Genomic DNA, 23,948 nt, shown 5'->3' with positions numbered 1-23,948 from the left:
ATGGAGGTGAGTGCTACTGGGCGGTAGTCGACCTTTCTCTGTTTCATTTCCTTTCAATCCATCACCAGAGATAAACTGCACTGATAATTGCCTTGAAAGGAGAAAATAAGACATAGCTGTTCAAATAGCTAACGAGAAAATTAAATTGCTACTCATGCTGGCGTTGGCCTCCAGCAAAGAGGAAAAAAGAAACCTGAAAACTTGAGCAACTTCCTTTCTTTTGTTGAATCGTTTTTTATTCATCAAGCCTGTTATACTTCTTTCAACAGTCACCATGTAAATTGAATCGGGGCATATGTGTGAAAGCAAATGATTAATTCCCGTCTTGCTGATCTCTCACAGGGAAGGAGATTTAAAGGAAACCAACTTGTTTCCATTAACCTGTGATTTGATTTCTGAGAAGCTCCTAACATGGCTGGTCACACAAAGAACGTACAAAAAGCTTTTAAATGAATTCAAAACGTCAGATGAAAGACTAACACAGTGATAGTCAGAATGACACTTTCAGATATTTATATTTTACAATCTTTTCTGTTCTGTTTTTTTACTTGCAACAGCTATTAATGTTTGTTCTTTGGGAGCAGCTGTGAATTATGTTTCCTTACTACACAACTAAAATATACCAGAGAGTTTTTCACGCATTCAAGGGAAATCCTGTTAGCCTGATCAGACGCAGTCCAGCTGTATCACAGAACCCTGCAGGGAGAGAACAGATTTCCATGTTACCTTTTGCCCCTGAATGTGTCGAGAGTCCCTGTGCACATTTGGCTCTTTTCAGCTGTGTGGTCATGACTGAGTCGTGACAGTCATTTTAACCAGGTGTCCTTGAACCTCACTGCTGCCTGTTCACACCAGCCTTCATACCCCACACATTGTATTCAACTCTCGCCACAATGCTATGCTAATCTGCCACCAGCGGCAACATGTGGCACAATGAATGTAGCTGTCAAAGTAGAAATGTGATAAGAGCACAGAGTGTAATGGATAGAGAGGAGGGATTATGGTGACAAGTGAGTATATTCACAAGTCAGGAAACAATAAGGTGTGACGGACTGGATGACACATGCATTAGAGTAGACAAAATTACCTAACTTCAATATCTGAGATGAAGCTAACTAAATGCTGTCGATCACACATGGCTGTACTACTGCTGTTTAGTAAACTGACATCACCGAATCAGGTTTATTGCCAAGTAGGTTTACACATACAAGGAATTAGCTTGACCTTCAATCCCCAGTGTGGGCAAATCAAAAAGTATTTCAATAATGCATTTCAGTAGCATTTATTTATCAGATTCCACACCTGGTCTCAAGTGATGTCTTATTCCAGAGCCAGCACATTTTTTTAAAAGCCTTTGTAATGAAAACACAATTTCTTAGTTCAAAAACCATCAACTTTTCTCTTCAACAAACTTTTTCTTGAGTTGCAAACATTTTAGTTTGACTCGAATGCAATTTAAAGCCAAAGGAGTGGGTTTGAATGGCACACAGTTCACAAGCCTGCAGGATATGAAACTTGTTCAACACACAAATGACCAACATAATATTTAGAGAGTAAAAGCTGTGAAATGTATGGTGTGGCTTGATGTGAGCAGGAGGACACAGGGATGACAGGCAGCGGTACATTCCCCCTCCCCACCCACTGCCAGGGTGCTGCAGCTGCCGGCACACAGAAGGGTGTCTGCCTCTGACACTGTCTAGTGGACTCAGATGGATTGGGAGAATTTGTTGTTTTTTTTCTCTTCAAAGGCGGGACGCTGACACCCCAGAATGTTTGATGGATTAGGTGGCTGTGCCTGCTCTGACAGAAAGAGTTGAGGAGGACAGTCGCGATATGACTGATGTATTGGGTAACTGCCCGTCAAGTAACTGAGATGGAACTCCTTTTGTTCTGACGCAATCTCTGCCACACCAGACTCTGGGAAAGGATGGTGGATTACTGAAGAAGCCACTTACGAGAATAAGAAATATTTCATTTTTCAATCAGCTTATTGATTACTCAAAGTACTGTATAACATTGCATTCATCAAAACCTTTGGCCTTGCTGTTCTGATCTTTTGAACCATTAACCAAAATGAGAATCTATGCAGAAATCCAATTCAGATGTCAAAAGATGATGTACTAACCCACAAAGGGTGACCACAGGAGACATCCTGCTTCATGGTCATAAATCTAAAGGACCCCAGACAGGCTACTCCTTTGCACTAACCCCCTTATCTAAATGTTACAGCAGTTACAGTCGTTTTATGTCACTGAGGTTATGAGGTGGGCAATCCAATTCACACACAGCTTGTTTCATTGAATAAGGACCACTGCTGCTCTAGGACGCATGCTCCATCATAGCAATGCACATCTAAACACCTATTCAAATATAGATAGCTCACTATACTCATAATAATGGGAATAATATGATGACTTGCACTTGTACTTTAAAAATAGTGCAATTATTGTACATGCAATTTCAACTTGCATTAGAGATGTCCTGCACTAGTTATATAACCTATATCATCTAAAGTGTTAGCAGTCACAGTCTTACCTTACGTCAGTGTCCATGTTGTTGCACTAAAACTGGATTAAGAACCTCTAAACAAACAGCCTTGCACAGAGATGGTCGACGATAAAACTATGGTTAGGTTGATGCGCATCACACAATGCAAAATTGAGATCCATTTCCTCCTGCTCAAATCAAATGCAATAGGTCTTCCCTTCCTTTCAGTTTCATGTTAAAGTCCATTCATTTGAGGCAACAATGACCTGTCAGCAGCCATCCTATGTTTTGTTCTCTATTTAGAAGTGGAGTTAAACAGATGAACTTCCATATAATTCACTAAATGCCAATGTTTTAAGGAAACATAGTAACACATCTACAGTAATGTCATCAAACTACATGCTACTTTGGTTGCCTTTGTATTCGCTCATGTCATTGCAAACAGGAACTCCATCCCCTGTCACAATCAGCTAGTTTGCTTTAATATTCAGTTTTGAATGGCAGTGCTTGACAGTATCATTTATAAAGCCCAGTAAAAGCCTATATTAATAATAATTGTCCATAATGTACAAGTTTGAAGATTAAACGATCATAAAGTGACTGAAGAGCTGCTGCTAATGCAGGTCTCTTTAATGATAATGTTAACGTTATTATCCTTGCACTATAGATTGACATTCATTATATATGTAGACTTAACATTTAATTGCAGATCCTCGTGCTTTTCAAGAAATACTTGATGCATGCTGTACAGTTAAAAGATAATTGTATTTAGGTATGCAGTGTCGTTGAACATGTAATAGCTCTAGTAGAAATGATCAATGATGGTCATTATTCAAGCCAACGTACATTTGGTAAATACTCATTGCAAATTGGTGATGGATGTACGTCATGTTTTTAATACTCAATATAACAGCAGTGCCTCCTACATGGTTTTTCACATGAATGATGTGCTGTATTTGTCCTCGCGAAAAACAAGTAATTATCCAGTCTCTGCTCTCTTTGTGGTATGCAGTATTCTTTTTGATTCCAGGTACAATAGTTAATAATGAGAGATTTTCAACAATGCAGCTCTGCCTGAATGGGATGGTATTGGTTTAATTGCAAACCACTTCAATGTTGCATAATTTACAATTATCATGTCTATTGTTTGATGATTTAATATCAGCTTATACTAACATAATTTAGGTCAGAGTATCACAACTCACTGGAGGCTTGTGCCTTGTGTTAATTCATTTTTCCTTATGTTTAATTTTTTCTCCATTGAGAAAAGACACCAATTATTCGGTTCTATCAACTGGATAATAACGTAATGGTTTTGTTATTTTCTGCCTAACTAATTAGTTTTTTCTCAATAATACACTAAAGCACATAAAAAATACTTTTTATAGCCAAGTACAGCTCAAATTAATGTCATACGCACTGTGCTTTGCTCTTCTTCCCTGACTCCCATTACTCCTCAATGTAGTTGCCTGCAGCTTCTAAAAGCACCTTAACTTCTAATTAAATCCCTGTCATCATTACCGGTAATCTTTTTTATTTATTTCGAGTGAAAGATTAATGACATTGACTAAGCAGCAGAAAGAGGATAATCTGTCATATCAACTTGATTTGTGAATGTCTTGGTCGTTGGTTGTCATTGAAACATGGCCGTGCTGTTTGTACTCTTTCAGAAATGTGTGTGTGTTACCTACCAAGCTGCTTTACACCTGAACTGAAGACACATTTATGTTTGTGCTTATACAATATTAAGATCTGTAATGCTGAATCCATTGTAATGAGTCCTAGATTTAACAGTCTTTTGTGTCTGTAAAAATGTACATATTACGTTTTGTTTGCATATAGTACAGGTGAAATGTAGGTGAAATCGTCTGCATTTTCTTTACTCAAACAGATAAAAAAAGCACACCATCCTTGTCCGCCTGGTCAGGTTCATTGTTGGGTCACGTTCTGACACAAATGTCACCCACGATGGTGACAGAACACTTGGACTGGGTGACACTGGAAGTTATTAACTTGGACGTGAGGGTTTGGCTCTCTGAACCGTGCAGCATAATTCATCTGATTAATGTGTCACGGCAACTCATGAATATTCATAATTGTTCACCTGACTGAGTCAGAAAAAGAGTCAGAGGACAAAACTAAATGAACTAGAATCAGCTGAGGAGTGTTTCATTCACGCAGAACACAGATTCAAGATCTGGGAATCCTGGCTCTGGAGAAGAAAAAAAACTTGGATCAAGACAGTTTGCGCTACATTAAGGCATTACATATAAATATACAAAAAGAAAAACAATGAAATGAATTTAAAAGCAGGTTAAACTGTTTCGGACAGATACAGAGAAAAAAGCAAGATAGACTGCACAGAAGGACCCAGAAATAAGACAGGGGAAATTAACTGTGAGGGCGGACAGAGACCAGCAGATACATCAGAGAGGTCGATGCAAAAGGGAGAGATCAAAACTACTGATTAGGAAAATAGATGGGTTCATGCATGTGTGGTTGAAGATAATATCAACCAGAGCTGCTTAAGTTCTGACCCGTCAGTGACCTTACAGCTTTATTGTCAGATAGTATATGCACCAAACATTTCCCAGGAGACTCACTGTCTGCCTCTGCATTGAACACTGTCCTGCTCTGGAGACCACCAGGCATCTCAATGTCTCATGAATATTGATCGGACCCTCCACACATACACCCGCTCACAGGAGAGGGCCAAGGGTCACCTGCACTATTATTGTGAAGGATATACAATAAATGTTCATTGATTTGTCAGTCTTATGTTAAATAGAAAATAATTGAGTTTCCTAGATGCTGAATTATCTTAAAATAAAACGTGAAAATAGATCAATACATTCCGCCTGTGTCCTTAGGACTAAAGTATAAGGGTTCGATAGTAATGGCTCCCAGGCTGGAAAAAAACCGATGTATTAAAGAAAAATATATATTACCGACATTCTGATGCTTCACGATCCCCAAGTCTCTTCTGAAGTATGTGAGAGTGGATTCAGCTGTCTAAGCAGGATAAGGACAGATTGGCGGTCAGTAGAGAAGATGAACAGCAGATGTCGGTGTCACTTGAGGGATTTACAAACTAAGACTCCAACACTGAAGGGCCAACGGATCTCTGGTAGGAATCAGCACAAAGGTCCAGAAACCGAAATGTGAAAGGGAGAACAGATGAACAAGCAACCAGTGACTTGCTGGAGTATTTTGAGTGATCTGTGAAGAACAAGAACACAGCTGCACAGCTGGTGTTTAGTAAAGCTGGAAATGAGGGTGGACGCCTTCAAAAGATAACATTTAGAATACTTCATGTAAATGATCAGATAATACATTGTTTGGTTACTGTAATATATGTGTTATTCTTTCAACATTAAGATGATGTGTAACTGCAATGTGTTGGGATTAAATGGCAACCATATATCCAATTTCGGTAACCAACGACTCAGATGGTTGAAGTTATTGAATAAACCAATTCCTTGGACAGACATTTTGTGTGAATAAAGATTGATCATCCAGGTTTATGTCCTTCAAACAGCAACAAAGCACACGTTTATATGTTAAACCCTAATCAGTTGTTTCCATTATACTTTTTAGAACAATCTATACTATACCTAATATTTGTATATCTTAACTGCTCTGCAGCACCCAATGTGTAATCGTGTTGAATTGCTTAGACACAGCCATTGCAAACCCCCTCTGAGGTTCTGTTGAACATACACTGAATATTTATAGGTATATTTGTTGAACCTAACTCCTGTTGTTTCCATATTCAGGAGGTGAGTGATGCAGACATCATGGAGCTGGTGCACAGCTCTCTGGGGCGGATGACCATCATTCGTCAGGTCTTCCCATTGTGGAAAGACACCAACGTTCGCTGTATGAGGAACAACCATCGCATCTCCTCCCTGCTCTGTGACCCGCAGGAAGGCTACCTGCAGTCCCTAGAGGTAAACAACAATTGAAATATGTACTGCTGAAGCTCATCACTTAGTGTCACATTACGAAGTTCCCCCATATCTGCACACTTTTTTCAACAGAACATTTTAATAATGACTTGAAATGGACTGCAGAAGGATATGCATTCATATATAAATGGTGATGGATAATTGTAGCAACATTTCTTTGTTCAAATAACTGCAGTGACAAAAGAAAACAAATACTGCTGAAATGTAGAAAAAACCCTCTCCCAATGCTTTCAACATGAATAGACAACAACAATTTGAACTCGGGTTTAACCTTCTACCAAATTACACTGAAACTGTAAACACATTTTTTAGATATACGTCACATAACAAGCAGACACAAACAGGATAAAAAACAACCTCTTGACAAAGGTTTGTGAGTGATTTATCGTGTCGTGCAAATACAAGTGCTCAGCCCACACAGAATGACGAGAAACCGAAAATACATCTGTTGTGGTGAAATGTTTGCAAAGTATGCTACAAAAAGGTTCCTATCCCAAAACACACCTCAGGTTTTTTATATTTTGTTTATATCATCCAACCAGAGGGGGAACACTAGGAATGAAGAGCAAAGGAAATTCTCAAACCACTCCACATTATCCATGTAAATACTCAGTATGATTGAAACAGCATGAAAGCAATATGATGGATGAGGCATTATTTCTTATTTGACCAGTTACAAGGTTTTGATTTTATTGGTAATGTATCCCTTTTGCTGCTAGTACTTAACGAACAGCAACACTGTGCTTAGCAACAACCAGCCTGTTTCATCCACTTTTACTAGCAGCCAACAGGAGGGACACTTGTTATCAGTCAGAGAAGCAGGGCTATAAAACAAGCACAATCTGGTCTCTTTCTTTTGTTCCGCGTGCAGCCCATGTGCTGTAAAAGGGTTGTGAGCATGAATCCTGTTTGATCACGCATCTTTCACAGTTTCAGTAGAGACTGTACAGAATGCACTCATGGTGTAGGACAGTATACAGGCAGGCATCTGCCAAGTGCCTCATGAATGCAAATATTAACTGATTATGTATGCGACTGAATATAGATTAAACTTCCTAGATAAGGCTATTATGAGGGACGTGAATGCCCATGAATATAAATGACTAGAAGCTCACTCCAACTGGGGAATAATGGCAGAACAGAATCAAATATAGTTTTAAAGTGAATAAGAGCTTGTTTTTCATTAACTTGCAAATGTACTTAAAACTGAAAATATTCAAATGGGAAATCTTAAAAATATAATATTTGTTGATAAACTATTATTACAAGCTTATCAAAGGCTTCCACAGTGGGGAGTACTATATCATCTCAAAGGGATTACGCTATCTATCATTTGTATTAAGGATGTGTCAACCAGTAACCCAACCTATGGTAAGTTCTGTATGACAATGCGAGTCAATAGAGGAAGATATCCTTCAGCAAAATTACAGCTTTGTTATCTGTAAAAGAATGTCAGGCCTACTTTAAGTCTTCGGAGTAACCTTGCTCACCGTGACACTTATTGCTTTCAATAGTAAGGTAAGAGCGCCTCTTTTCACCTCTAAGACTTCTCTTGTGTTGAAACCTATAAGTAAGGGTATATGTGTTTCCTGTAGCTCTATTACAATGTCCTTTTCATTTCTATTCATACTCTGTACAGATGGTAAAGCATGTGGTGTGTGCTCCCACAGTTCTAAATAATTCACATGAAAGAGGGTTTAATATCGGGTAATGGCAGTTTAAGCATTCATCAGAATAGTTTAACACCGTGGAGATTGCACTGTGATAACCCCTTTCACATGAAGTGTAACCTTAGATGTCCAGAGCTCCTACGTTGCATTACATCTAGACTTAGCGTCTGACTGAGTGACCTTGAGGCAAGTGTGATGTCTTACCACTAAGACACGTGGACGGAAGTCTGAAGGCTTCATGAACTGACTGCCTGGAGTGGCAGCCAGTCTTGCGCCCATGGATCTTCCGCTGTGGGAGAATTTGACTTGACTTGACCCAGAGGACCTATCAAATCCGCTGTCAGGCCAACACAGGAGAGATAGACATGTTTCCTGACAGGGTGCACTGCAGTCAGAGATAGACAGCTGGACTGATGGCAGCTCTGATTCATTCATTCGGGAAGGATGATTGACCTAGAAATAATTTTTGTTTTGCCACTCTCCAGATTGTCAGGGAGCGCAATCCCATGATTGTTCAGCAAATCAACCCAAGTGCTTCAACAGAAAGTTTCCTGCAAGTGTAAACATGTGGACAGTCAGAGTGACTGTGCCATCCTTCAACATTGTTGTAATGAAGAAAGAAACTGGGTCTTCACCAAATGACAGCCATGACATTGACGGACACAATAGAAACTGTCCAAGGAGGGAGACACGTTTTTATTCTCCTCTGAGAATGTTTTTATTTCACATTCAAACTTCACAGGAACAGGCTGTAAGAAAAGTGCTTTTGTGTCACTGCCTCATTCACAAGGGGCTGTGGAATATTTCTTGCAGCCCAAAAAACAAATATGTGTTTAGTTCGTTGTATCCACAGTTTGTATTCTGTTCAAACACAGTCCAATAATGCATTTTTTAAATGACTTGTTTTGTCCTCTGACAGGTGTCCAATCTCTACCTGTATGACAGTGTTTTGATGCTAGCCAACGCCTTCTACAGAAAACTGGAGGACAGGAAGTGGCACAGTATGGCCAGCCTTAACTGCATGAGGAAGTCCACCAAGCCATGGAATGGAGGGTGGTCTATGTTGGACACCATCCAGAAGGTATTTGCAAATAACATGTCCTTTTTGCTTAAATTAATCAAATCTAGAAAAAAATACCCATCCAAGGAAGTATCAGAAGCAAGTATAAAGGTATTTAAAGTCAAACAGTGATTTAGAAAACATCCTTTGAGGTCCTTAAAATACCCTGAGGAAGCTGTTGGTTTAATGTGATCACCGGGATTGGCCTAAAGACAGATTTGTGGCTAATTCTAGACTTTTCTAATCGAAAGGCTTGTGTAACCCTATCATTGACATAAGGTCCAATTGTATAAAGCGGCTACATTTCATCCACTTTAATCAGATTATGGATTTTTGTATTCTTACAGTGACTCACGCTGCTTTAATCTCAAGTGTGACATATAGTGAGATGACCATGCAGAGCATAAAGAAATAAAGAAACAGAGAAAGAGTGCTCTTGTCGTATTGTTATGTTACACTAATCTATTTTATTGATTTGTTCCCATCTCAGCCAAAAAATGAGAATTTGCATATATCATGTGGTATAATTGATGTTTATCTTCCCCTTAATGTCAGTCTGTACTGTTAATTTAACTAGACTGAGGTGATAAGCACAAAGGGGTTTAATGAATGTACTGATTAATGCTTGCAGGCTATTTTTATTTGCCAAAACCTTCAGAAAAGTAAGGCAAAAAAAAAAAAAATAATCACTGCTACTGCTCCTGTGTTGTGACATCCACACGTAGTAACTATTTTCTGCTCGCTGTTGCTACAGGGACGGATCAGTGGCCTGACAGGAATGATGGACTTCCGAACTGAAGGCTCTAATCCCCATGTGCAGTTTGAGATTCTTGGAACCAGCTACAGTGAGACATTTGGGAAAGATGTCAAACGGGTGAGTCCAGAATTGTATATATATATATATGTTTTGTTTACTTGTAAAGGAAACTTCAGGGGACACTGACTATTTACATTTAGATTTGTTTTACATACAATATGGGTAGATCAGTTAGAATAATATGAAAATGATGAATGATATGCCAATGGTTTTTCGCTGTTACCTTAGTAACTAACTCAGATGTTCAGTAACAGTGGTCCATTGTTTTCTTTCAGTGTGTCAGAAAGAACCATGTAGCTGTTCTATTTGTTAGCGTAATGTATTCCGCAGCAGGGTGCCCCACCTTTCTCATTTCGAAAAGCTAAGCGACTGTGCCCTCTCACACTTATGTACTGTATGCATTAGACCACAGACCATTGGATTGGAGCTCTGTACAGAACATTACTCAGAAGCCTTTTGTTGGTAGATGCGATTTTGCACGGACTTACATAACTGTCCATTATGTAGGTGTTTCAGGAACAGCAGGTACTGTGAAACTACTGATGGAAAAAGCTTTTCTAAGACATTGTCTCAATGTGACCACTTACTGTTTAAGGAGAGAAATAAGAGGGAAATAAAACTATTTGTCATTTTTTTCTCAGAGGCCCCTTGCAAAGTGTAGATACTCAATTCCTGTCCTTAAGAACTGCTATCCTGCAGGTTATAGTTCCTATCTGAAACTCACAGTACATGCCAAGTGAGGCTGATTTATAACAAGGGAGGTAAACAGACCTGCAGGAGGAATCTTGAGTCCATTGTATTGCCTGGTAGGAACAATAACTGGAGAAAGGATTTTAACTCTTTGTTTTTGCATTTGCGTTTTATTTATAGACCACTGTTTCTGAATCGTAATCCTCAGGATACAGAGCTCCACTGGTATTTTGGTACTTTCTGGGGTGTCAGGTGAATGCAAAAATAAACGTACTGGTAGGATTGGAATCAGCGGTTCTCTGATCCCTGAGAACTACGGTGGCAAGGATTACCATTTGACAGTGAGGTGTCAGGTATCAGGGTGCCCTCTACTGGAGCGCTTAAATTAACCAGATCAGTCTGCTTTAATCTTCTTTTTCATCACACCAACCATCCTGCATTAAGGGAATCATTACGACCTGAGACTTATCTTTACTTCCACACCTGGTGTGTTCGTTTGCAACTTTGGTTTTGATTATCAGAGAATGTTTGATCTGTTTGTGTTGAGTAAAGACATTTTTAAAATAATGAGCAGGCCTTATGAGCTGACCCATGAAGTCTTAACTGAGAGAGGTGTCTGATCTATGAGTGTTGCAGAGCTGAAGTGAGAGAGTGAGAGCATTATTTATGCACTCTTCTCTTAGCTGTAATTTGTTTGTCGCTGTGGATGTCCTGATTCAGTCAGGGACTTCTTGCAGAATGAAGAGAAATGGAGTTTCTCTGCAATCTATGTAGAGCAGGACTGACCAGAAGCGGTAATGAAGATTTAATCACCACTCAGCCTAACTGAAATCATGAAGCCAATTCATCATAATGTGGCCATTAGCATTAACTAGGAAGCGACGCACTACTCACAGTGCCATGTGTTTACACACACACAGGAAGAAACAGATACATACTCTGCAATTGAGCCTTACAACATGTTAACACACAAACATGTATTGTACACACTGTTTTATATCTCAGACACTAAGAGCATGCAGCCAGGCAAACAGAAAGCAGAGGCCAGGGAGCAAACTAACATGCAGAGCTTGTATCTCAAAAGCATTAGAGGCAGAAGGGGACAGCAAGGCCAGATAATGGGATGCCAAATGCATTCAGTGCTGTTGTTCATTATCTGGCATGTCTATCCGTGTGTCTGCCCACTACTTGGCAGAACCATTACGGTGAGAAAACAGACACAAATGCATGTATCTCTCCTCCCTGTTTCTCTATAATAGGACGTTTATATATACATTCAGCCACACCATGACATGGTCCTCTGCAATGTACTAATATAAAATGTCATGTTGTCAGGTCTGTGTTTTCTCGAGTGAAGGGTAACAGTGATTGCATGTCGCCCTTCATCCTCCCCGAACCACGTTCCCCCCTCAGACCCATCCTCATTTTGTTCCTCTCTCCCCTCTTTTATCTTTTCCTCTCATCTCATGTCCCATCCTCTCCCCTCTGCTCCCCTCTTCTCTTCTTCCCTAACCCTTTCTCTCCATTTTGTATCCCTGGTTCCCTCCCTCTCCATCATCGTTTATCTGCATTCAGTCCATTTTCTCCCCAGCCTGATGGCTCTTAGATGAGGCGTCTTTCTGGTTAGACACTGTAATGAAGACTGAAATACTATTTCCTGGATGGCTACTGTGAGTTTTCTCCACCATCCAGGGCTGCAGCAGAGTGATCGATGCTGTTGTTGTTGTTTTGGTTTCCCAGTTTGCTCTTATTGATGTGTCAGCTCATCTCTAAGCAGATATTGCTAATGACTTCCAGCCAACACAAAGCTCTTCATAGAGAAAAGTAATTCATTGGAATGTAATTGTTCTTCCTAGGCTGGCATCGTGCATGCATCATGCAGTAGTTATCTCTGAAATGTGTCCACATACTGTAGTAGGGCTGGCCTCATAGTCATATTTAAAGTCACATTTTTGGTTGTATTTACACTATTCTTGAGCAAAAAAGTATCATCCTAATGATGTTTGCCAGCCTGATGTTGTGCAGTGTTTGAATAGAGAAGCTCCGAATGTCCCTCATTCCATTTTGTGGCCGCATGAAAAATACATTTTTCATTTTAGAGGGTATATTACCTCACATGTTATATGACAGCATTTCTAAATAGCCTCACCTGTGCAGGAAATAATATATAGCCTGGCTGTCTGAGACATGCGACTGTGCCATTAACCTTCAAAATAGAAAAAGTGAAATACACCCTTAGAGTTAAAAGTTAAAATATATTATTCAGTTAGCTATGATGCCATTGTCACTTTAATGTTTTATATTTAAAGGAGTCCACAATTTGTGCTGCTCTTTACATGCATATATAATGGCTTTATCATCTGCAGCATAAATCTGGTACATCTGGTGGCCAGATCCTTGCCAGATTTAAATAATAACTCATGAGAATCTGTGCAAGTATACATTCAGTTGTGGGTGCCTACACCAGCCCCCCCCCCCAAAAGCTAGCTGGAGCGGATTCTTACCCTAAAATATCCCAGGTCCATACCCCTAAAACTGAATTGTGCAACAACAAATGGACCAGAGCCTTCTCATATTTAGACCTGTGATGCCAGAGGAGACCTTACAGTCACACTTGGTTGCAATTGGCCACTTTGGATGATATGACACATTTGTCTTAATGGCCAATAATCAGCCCTTCAACCAGTGATAGTTGATGGGTAAAGGTCATACAGTATTAGCTCCATGTGCCCAATTGAAGGTTGTGTCAACCGAGCTGCAGTTGTTCATAGCTGATGTACTCGTCCTATTGCTCAGCCCTATTCCACTGGCTCATGAAGCTGAAATGGCATTAAATAGTCTCCAAAGGGCACTTCTCTCTTGCCAACAATAGATCTGGAGGGGGTTATTAAGGCAGTTGATCCATGATTAATTTGTCAGCACTAAGATTGCCAGCTTTTTTAAAACTAACTTTCTGGCTCCCACAGTTTTTTTAAACCTCCCCTGCCTGCTTAGATTTTTCACCTGCGGGAAGATAAAGAAAAGTGCTGTGAGGCAACAGCTAGTATTTTACATGCCATATATCCATTTACAATTTAGCCATGTAGAAAACAGTATATGTCTGTTCAATTTTTTTCGCTGCAGACAATTACATTACATTTCATTTGGCTGACGCTTTTATCCAAAGCGACTTACAATAAGTGCATTCGACCAAGAACAACAATTGAAAGACAGAACCATTTTGCAACCTGGTAAAACTGCATTATGTTGAACTGTAATTATGTTTGAATTGCCTTTTCTCCCAGTCGCATTCAAAGGAAAGCATTTAAGGGACAGAAGCCACTTATGGTTGTTCCTTCTAAAAATTAATCCTCTTGTGAGTCTCAAGTAATAGGATGAAAAGTGCACAGTATTTTTCCACCTCTTGATGAATTCTCTCTCATGTGATCCAATCCATCATGAAAACAGCTGAACAAATGTTACCCATCCTATCATCATCAAGTTCACCTAAAATGCACTTCACCTACAGTACTGTACTTGCACTTTGATGCTCTGACTTTATGAGCGGAAGTAAAAGACATTTCGAGTGTAAAGGTGGATCCGATGAGTAGGAAGCAAAATCAATAATTCACTTATTTATGATAACTGGCAAGTTTGCCCTCATGTGTCGGAGTCATGTATGATCACTTCAGTTCAACGCTCTTTTTAAGCTCAGAGCTCGGCTCTCTTTCTGTCTGTCTGTATTATTTTGTTCATGTCTTTTTGAATCAACGTCAAAATGAATGCTGTTTAATGTGATCAGGGAAAACTTTAATTGTCATGGTTACATATTTCTTAGTGATTCTATTTTCAAACAAGGATGAACACTTTGTTTCCTTTCCTTCTCTCTCATCTTCTGATTTTATTCAGGTGTTTATTCTTAACTTACTATGCGACAGTGGTATGAAGTGAATCCTGACTCATGTTTCATAACAGACTGAAGGACAGACAACTAGATAGACAGACAACTAGATAGACAGACAACTAGATAGACAGACAACTAGATAGATAGATAGATAGATAGATAGATAGATAGATAGATAGATAGATAGATAGATAGATAGATAGATAGATTCAAGGTTCAAGGTTCAAGGTTCTTTATTGTCAAACTGACATAGTTACAGAGTAATTATGTTGTTGAAAATCTTATGTCACAGGCTTCTCCAACAATGCAACATAATAACAATACAGATAGCAAGAGCAATACAAGAAGAAACATAGTTATAAAATAAAGTGAGCATGTGGAATAGTGCAGTACGAGTCTATATACAAGTTATTGGAATGATATATATTAGATATTAGATACATATTACTGAGTAGCAGATGAATGTTTTGAAGTTGTTTCAGCAGTTCAATTGTTTAACAGATAGATAGATAGATAGAAGAAATAAAGATGAAGCCGATGAAGCATTTATTAATAGGTGGTAAATAAGGCAGGCGATTAAAGTTTGATATACACACTTGTTCAAAACGCACTCACACATACAGTACAAGGTTGCACAGTCTTTTCAATCCAGTTGGCGTGTCAGACCAAGGAGTGTGGGTCAATAAGAAGCTCAGTCGCATGATGGGCTTGTCAATATGTAAGCACCTGAGGTACTGAACTAGCAGAGGAATAATACAAAAACAGAATAGCTGTGTGAAAACTGTGGATGGGTATTCATAATGATGCAGCTTAAATGGTTCCATGAAAGGGAACAGAGTTCTGTCTGCACGATCTTTAGGAGATACTGTAATTGTGGCACTAGGAATCCTGGGCCATTTGACTCCCTTTGTCATTTCTAAGTGGTCATTGGCATGTGCTCGGCTCCATTACAGATGATCATTTTATGGCATTGAGAATTGTCACCATTAACTTAATGGCAGTCCTGATATTTTTGCAACTTTCAAACTGGAAATATTACAAAATCTCATTAGTGTGATATTCTCTATCGTGCTGTAGGATACAAAAACGCATATATGAGAAAGGAGGAAACAACTGAATGTTTTGGTCTTACTTACATTATGTACACTCTTGGAAACTGATGCTATACATATTCATACAAAGATTATCTTAAAACCTAAATCCTCAGTAAGCTGACACTTCAAAAAGAAAGAACCAGGAAGAAAGCTCGAAAAGCCTTTTTTGAAAGAAAGTTGCGTTTTTCTTTCATGTATCTTTGTAGCATATATTTTTATAAAATGCATCCGTTCTCAGTTGAAGTATGAAACCTGTTTTAGAGTCATGTCCTTGAAAGTCTGGTAGGTAAAGATCACAGTGTGTCCAGTGAAGTGTTACTCGTTCATATGCATGCGCTTTGCCTCGGCTGTATGTTGTGTTTGTGACCTTCCAAGTAGCGTGCTGCTGTGCAAGGCTCTGTGAAGTAGAAGTGTTCCTCTTTAGTGTTCTTCGGTTTACAGAGCGGAGATTGTTTTTTCACTGAGGACGAAGTTGCTCATGGAGAAAATAGTCCCCCCCCCCCCCCCCCCCTGGAGACTGACATTTTGTCCCACGCGCACACACACGAACACGCAGTCTCATTTATCCGCACACACAGATGAACAAGTAGACAATCTATTACAACTAAATCGTACCTTAGTTGCTGCAGAATATCAACATAGTTTTCCGTGCAAATTGAAGGGCAGCTTTTAAGGTAAACAAAGGGATGTGAATACATACGGCCTAACCTTATATTATGTTTACAATGAACAGCTCCACGACTAACTGATCTTCATATCGTTGACATACACAGTGCTTAGATAAAGACCCTTTGAAAATGCATTTCTTGAGTGACATCCTTATACAGGAAAATGTATAGACACCCACACAAGCTGCAAGGTTATAAATATGATTCAGTAGTAGTTTGCAGTGTGGTTATACATAGCAGAATAACTCTTGAGACTGAGTGTTTGGAGGACCCCATGCTCTGCAGATGGTGTTTCCCTCTTATGATTCTATTTCCTTCACAGTTGAAATCATTTGTTGCTGCTTTGTGTGTCTATAGTAATTGTTGTTTCCTCTTGATTGTATAATTGTTTGCCTTTGCAAATGGTGACAGAGATTCATGTTTGTTCACTTTGTTTTCTCATCAATATCCCCTTAGCCAAATGGAACATCGCTAGAATACAAAATCTTCTTTTAAAATACAAAAAGGCAATCTGCTCAGTTTTTTGGCTCTGATATTTCCCCTTCAGGCTCAAACCAAACTGCCTAGGCCAAATCCGGCAAGAGAGCAAAGTAACCTTAACATTTCAAGAAGCAAGAGTTCAAAGTTAAGTGCTAGACTTGTGATGGGATCGTACAACTTTATAATATCTCTACTGCGGCTCCCAGTTTTGATCTCTGGTACCTTTTTCTACTTAATATGAAATAGAATGTCAAATCTTCTCGTGGAGCCAGCGGTCTTTAAGCATTTTGTATAAGCCTTCCCTCTCTGATGAAAGTGAGTCATATAAACTGCCAGATTATGAGACACATGTGCAGAAATCACTCATTTGAACCCAAGCTTTGATAGTTTGGCAGAAATAATACATTAATCAGTGTATAGTTATACAGGTGTATACTTTCTTAATGGTTATATTGAAATATATGATGCTATATTTAGTTAACTGAATAGAAATGACAGGTAACAGGTCACAACAAGTAATTGCAAAACATCCATTTATTCAGAAGACCACAATGATCCAGAATTCTAATCTCAACACAAACAAAACATACATTTCTCACTTCAAATTGAGTTATTTAAATTAAAAAAAGCTATTTGCATTTATATATTTCATTATGTATCTGTTGTTATGAAGTAGAGCGTGTATATGTGGGAACATCACCTGTACGGGGCTCCTGTAGAAGAGGCATGTGTGCTGCAGGCTGTGGGGGGGGGGGGGGGGGGGGGGGCTGAGGGAGGGCTGTGGGGGCCAGAGTGTCTGTCGTTTGGCCCGGAGCCACCATTCTTGTCCTGTCAGCTCAAATCTCATTGACCACTCCAAATGATTTGTCGAATCCTTGTCCTGCTTGCAGCACTGATTAAGAATTTAACAAACATTGGCTTCACGACTTCAGACATAGCTCAAAACCTTGACAGTGCGGAAAGAGAGTTTTAAAGAAGGGACTGGTTCAAGAAAGAAAACTCAAACCACTGTGTTACTTTTTGTATTAGTTTTTTAGTCTGAATTGGTATTATAAGCATGATCTATTTAAAGTCCTCATCATCATTATTGTACTTTTGCTCCTTCCACTCATCATCACCACCTCCATCTTTATGATTACTGGTTAATCATACTATCATTTGCTACAAAGAGGGACAATACATCGCAGCACTCAGTGGAGGAGCTTGAATAGAGGGTCCTAATAGCATACTAATGGCCAGTGGCCAGTGCTTGTTGTCTTGGTAACTAGCTCAGATGTTAACAAAGACATTTGTGGCTCAGCAAAGACTGTCACACAAAATGCAAGACATGATGATACCTTACTTATATTTCTCTTACTGTTTTACTGCAATTCAATGTTTAATAATAAGGTGTTTTTCACCTTTTTGTCTCTCAGGGAACCGCCCCGTTTTTGTCAATTCTTTCTCATCTGACTTTTTTTTCTTCTCCCTATTAGCTGGCGTCTTGGGACAACACTCGTGGTATGAATGGTAGCCTAAAGGAAAATCGCATCGAGAGCGGCATGCAAGGAGTGACGCTGAAGATTGTAACATTACTGGTAAGTTGTGGGAGTACACTGAGTCTTTTAACACTTGACCTGAGTAGGCAAATATCTAAGCAAGAAAACAATCACCCCAGTACAAACATCCAACACATCTATTAGGTGGTTCTTTACACCCACAGATGAAGCAATAGCTTCTCAGTGAACTACACACTCAAAGAAACATGATACTGTCAATTGTACTTTAATGACTGATGAATTCATTTTGGTTAATATTAAAGTACTTTGCCTTTTTTATGATTGACTTTTAGCCACTGTTAATGACACTTACAATTCCCTGCAGATTTTTTACAATAAATAATGAGTTCATAAAAGTATACAGCAGCAAGCAGAGCAGAGATTCTTGCAAAACATGGCGGTAAATAATTATCTTATTATAGTCTTAAAGAACTGCCTCTTTCTTACCTCAGTTGAGTTGGAAACAGGTTGTTCTATTTGATAATTTACTGTGATAAAAAAATGTGCTTAGTTCTACCGGATTGTATAAGTTGTTACCAAAGTAAGGTGGAGGACCAATAAGGACAACACAGGAAATTGCAGACATCTAATCTATACTTTACACTGTTTTTCTCACTTAGAAGAGGGAGTTTTAGGTCACCTTTTCCATCTTGTCCTGCGAATCTAGAGGAACAGAAGGCCGTTAAAATCAATCTCATAGAGCAGCAGTTTTTCTTGAACTATCTTTACCAATTCTAGCAGAGGCAGTCACTTCCCTCGCTCTCTCTTCGTTTATCCTCTTCTTCACACATGATTTACCTGCACCATATTTATTCACATACGTTCTGCTCGGTTCTCCCTTGGCAGTGTCACTTAATCAAGTCATTTGCCCCTGCCCACTTTAACACCCCCCCCTCTCTTTCTATGTCCCTCTCCTCTGTCTTCCTCAGCTCTCTTTACTCCTCCTTCACCCTTTTAATTCTGCCCTGACATTTTAAACCATAAAGAAGAACCATGGCTGGGTGCAATGTATTTAAAATGGCAATTTCCACGCTGATGAACCATAGCAGTTGCCCTGGCGCCATGTGTTACAGGTCAACGGTTGCTGAGGAAACTATTTTTATTAAGATGAAGTTTAACTTAGATCACCTCAGAAGCTGTTCATAAAGGTGTCACCCTAAAGTTCTTAAGATGACTGAATGTGTCCTCGCTTCGGTCGCCAAACTGGCCCCGAGGAGATTATGGTGCATCGTGATAAATGACGTGCCTGTGATGAAGTGCACATACTCTACTCTTTTCCAAAGTTTGAGGATAAATCGCAGGCTTAGAGAAAAATCCTCACACACTCACATTCCTCAGCATTATCCTTGTCAGTAATGTCTTCTACAAAAGGCACCATTTCCCTTCAAACAGGAAGAGCCTTTTGTGATGGTGGGAGAGAATATTCTGGGACAACCCAAGAGATACAAGGGCTTCTCCATTGATGTGCTGGACGCCCTGGCAAAGAACCTGGGCTTCAAGTATGACATCTACCAAGTGGGAGACGGGAAGTACGGCTCAGCTCTCCCTAATGGATCCTGGAATGGCATGATTGGAGAACTCATTGGCAAGGTCAGTGTGTTTTCTTTATATCTCTGTCAATCAATTTCCAGATTTCAGTCCAAATCGGTTTTTTTCTGGGAGTCAGGCCACATTGTTTTGAAATAGTTTCAAATTATAAGGCTCAGAGGAAGGGGAAAGATTAGAAAAACATTGCAGGGGCCAACTGCCTCTGTCTGCACATCCGTTTTCTCCCGTGGGTGACATCACAAATCAATTTATCTGGGTCTGATTTCTGCATTTCAGACACTGAGAAAAGTTTGAGACCATAACCAAAGCTGTTATAGTTCATAATGATAATAGGAACTGAACTCCCTAAGATGGAAATAAAAGTTTAGAAGTTTTTTAGACATAACGACTAAATTAATTATATCAATCTCAGTTTTATGAACTCTATCTAATGTACAGTGATATCTTCATAAAGGTGATTTAATTAACTTTTCTGTTGAAGATTTAGGACATGTCAAGGTACATACACTGCCACACATATCTTTCCACATAAAATATCAAGAAAAGGAATGTGCACCTAATTCCAAGATTGAAAAGAAAGCACTCCATTATTAAAACCTTCACGTAGGCCAAATTATCTCCATAGTTATTAGGTTCAAAGTCAACAACGTACTGAGCAGATGACAGAATGATGATGAAGGATCATTGTGTCAGAAAATCAAAAGGGTTTCCTCCTGCTGAGAGCATGAATGTGCACAGAGACATTGCCTGTCTGTGTCTGACAGAGAGAGATAAATGCATTTTAAAATTGAAAGTGTGGACTGAAAGTGAATCTCGAGTCAAAGTATTAACAATCCAAAGGTTACTTCTTATTGGAAATAAAAACATATTCTTTCAATTTGACAGTTGAAAAAGTGGCTTGATGAATATTAAGTGAAAAAGACAGAGAATAAAGGTTAGTTTCTGTTGAGTCAAGTTGAATGGAAGCTCATTTAAAAACTGAAAAGCAAGCGTGATGGAGTCACAAGAGAAGGGGCCACAGGGTCACCAACGTTTATTTCTCTAGGGAGATATTAAAGTCAACCACACATTTTAAAAACTCAATAATAAGATAACACCAACCATCTCATGGAGGTCCAATATGCTAGACTCTCTTTCAATGTCTAACATCTCTTTGTCTTAAATATATGTTGTCGTTTTAAAATGTCAAGTTATTAAAGCATGTGACTCTCTTTCCACAGAGAGCTGATTTGGCCATCTCAGCCATAACCATCACTCCGGAGCGTGAGAGCGTCGTGGATTTCAGCAAGCGCTACCTGGACTATTCAGTGGGAATCCTGATGCGCAAGTCAGAGGAAAAGATTAACATTTTCTCTTTGCTGGCTCCATTTGACTTGGCAGTGTGGGCGTGCATTGCCGCAGCCATCCCTGTGGTGGGCATCATGATCTTCCTGCTCAGGCGCATCCAGGCGGTGCGCTGCCAGAACACTGCAGGAGGACCCCCGCAACCCTCTGTCTCCACATCACTACAGAGCGCCATCTGGATTGTCTACGGTGCCTTTGTGCAACAGGGTGGGTGATATAACTTTAGTACGGACTCCACAAAATCCACGGACAGCCAATCACCAATCGTTGATTTGTCATATATTGGTGCTTCAAGCTTAGGCAGGGTTTCATTCTACCGTAACCTCGTACTAGTAAACATTTGTGTCACTTCTGAATGAATGAAAGCCTGCCTGCTCTTGACCTATATCAGTACTATATATGGTACCAAGAACTAGCCATGCCGTTGTTAAATAGTCAAATCTAATTTTAGGCTGAAAAACAAGGAACATTTCTTTTTTAAACTACGTCAAGGGATTAAGAAAATACAATTCAAAACAAAAAGGACTCCAATCAATGTAAATGCACATGTGGATGTCAGTATGCAACAAATGCTGATTCAGTAGTGAGTCAGTTTGAGGCACAACGCCCACCCTAGCATTTTCTAAAGGTGCCCTTGTCAAGGAGACATCCCATCTTTAGGTCTGGTGGTGATCCATGTATGTCCGGTTTGGATAAATGACTACTTCAGCAAGTGATGTTAAAGCCTGAACAGCATCTATCAAAGTCTGGCATGCTGCCTGTGAGCCGTTTTTAACCCAACACCCACTATATTTCAAGAGAAGCTAAATTCCATGTCTTCTATCTTCCTATTTTTTTCTCCTTGTTTTTGGCTCGCGTTCCAACGTCGTCACTTTTGGTTTCAATCAAGTGGATTGCATTTTGTTCTCGGTGTGACGTAGGTGGTGTTGATATGGATCTGACTGCTGATGCATATTGTGGCACTGTCAGAGAGCATGATATGCCAACACTTGGCTGCGTTCTGTTGCATGTTCACGCAGATTAAACCGTCCACCCACAGACACTCTCATCGCTTTTTCAAACTGGGACTGCCATTCTTTTGTTTTATAAGAAGGTCAGGGAGAGGTAGGAAATAATCTAAAACCGTCTAGGAGAACTGATGAAAGTAATGCTTTTTCATTTTCATCACAGAGATAAATCAGTGTTTTGAAGAAGAAAGAGACCGCACCACAGAGCACATCTGCAGTAGTGTAGGATCAAGTAAAGTTTCAAGATGCACATTTCCATGACCTTAAGAAATCAGTCAAAGCCATGTGTAATAAAAATGACTGACGCCGGAGTGCTTTGCATCTGACAAGGCCTTCAGTTTTTCCCCAAACTGTCCTTAGGGCGCAGCTGTGTTGATTATGACACTTTCAGACAAATATGTTTTCATTACATTTCACACTCCTGGATCTCTCAGATGACATTTCTATAGCTTTACTCTTCAAAATTAGAATATGTGCTGACATTTTTCTCATGCACCTCATAAGCAGTTGGATATTTGGAGAGAACGAGTCAATATGACAGAGAAAGAAAATGAAGATAGTAAGCTAATGTGACGAACCAGTCTTCTTCCCTCAAGGAAAACAAGGAAAGGCTTAAAGACAAGAAGGGAAGAACATTCAAAAGACAAGGAGAACAATGAATATATTACATGAAATTGTTTTGGGATGTGTAATAGAATACAAAAAAGTGGGCAAGACACATTTGAGGCTAGATTATTTTTTATTACACTAAGCTCTTGGGAAAATAAGTGATGACAAGTTACAGAAATTGCACAAAATCATCATTTGCATATGTTCTACTGCTCCAGTGTAATATCCAAATATGACTATTATGAGGAAAAATTGCATTAGCTTTAACATAGAATAGCTGGTACTTTAAAGGCATGTTGAATTTAAATGTGTGAGTTTCAGAAGTAGAATATATGTAATAATAGGATTTTTGATAAAGCATGCCATATTTTTTAAACCTAATAAAAAAAGCAGAGGTTGATTGAAACAACCTACAATACACACACAGAACTGTCAATGTGTGTTTTCTCAGTGAGTTGTTTGAAATGAATAATCAAAGTCATTCAAAACATAAGGAATCAAGATGTTAAACCGTCTGTTTCTTGGCCCGCTCATACAGTAATAAAGGAATTAACTCAAACAATACAATTAGTCCACAAGACCTTGATAATAGTAATAACGCACACCTACATGTTTTGGCAACAATAGAACTTTGTCACTTCGACATCAGATGCATAACTTATACTAATGTGTTGCTGAAATGGGATTGCATTTCAAAGTAAGGCTAATTATGATTATGATTATGACCATGTGTGTGTCTGCTTTTAGTTAATATACCCATGTGTTTATATTTGGTCTTCCACAGGGAGTGACTCCATCCTGGGATCTGTGGCTCTGCGTATCGTCATGGGCAGCTGGTGGCTCTTCACCCTGATTGTGTGTTCGTCCTACACAGCTAACCTGGCGGCCTACCTCACCGTGTCACGCATGGACAACGCTGTCCGGTAAGCCACAAAATGGGAGCTTTTTACTGGGAATTAACTTGAAAAATGTGTTACAGCAATGTTTAAGTAAGTTGTAGTTAAGGTCCTTTCATTCTGTGGTATTTAACCTTGAATGTCCAACACACAGAAATGACACTTGTAGTGTTTAGATTATTGTCACAG

At 39.3% G+C, this 23,948-nt stretch overlaps 1 protein-coding gene across 2 annotated transcripts in view; it reads left to right on the top strand.

Moving 5' to 3' along the window:
• grid1a (glutamate receptor, ionotropic, delta 1a) overlaps positions 1 to 23,948 on the top strand; it is a 199,246-nt gene that overhangs the window by 159,868 nt on the left and 15,430 nt on the right. For both annotated transcript variants that reach the window (XM_034151932.1, XM_034151931.1), the window contains exons 6-12: positions 6,264 to 6,437; positions 9,045 to 9,206; positions 9,940 to 10,059; positions 18,293 to 18,394; positions 19,748 to 19,945; positions 21,124 to 21,454; positions 23,648 to 23,786. In XM_034151932.1, the coding sequence (XP_034007823.1) occupies positions 6,264 to 6,437; positions 9,045 to 9,206; positions 9,940 to 10,059; positions 18,293 to 18,394; positions 19,748 to 19,945; positions 21,124 to 21,454; positions 23,648 to 23,786 (1,226 nt within the window). The remainder of the gene's footprint in view (positions 1 to 6,263; positions 6,438 to 9,044; positions 9,207 to 9,939; positions 10,060 to 18,292; positions 18,395 to 19,747; positions 19,946 to 21,123; positions 21,455 to 23,647; positions 23,787 to 23,948) is intronic.

This window comes from Trematomus bernacchii, unplaced genomic scaffold (assembly GCF_902827165.1).
Source record: "Trematomus bernacchii unplaced genomic scaffold, fTreBer1.1, whole genome shotgun sequence".
Lineage (NCBI taxonomy): Eukaryota > Metazoa > Chordata > Actinopteri > Perciformes > Nototheniidae > Trematomus > Trematomus bernacchii.
This window is presented reverse-complemented; position numbering and strand designations above follow the sequence as displayed.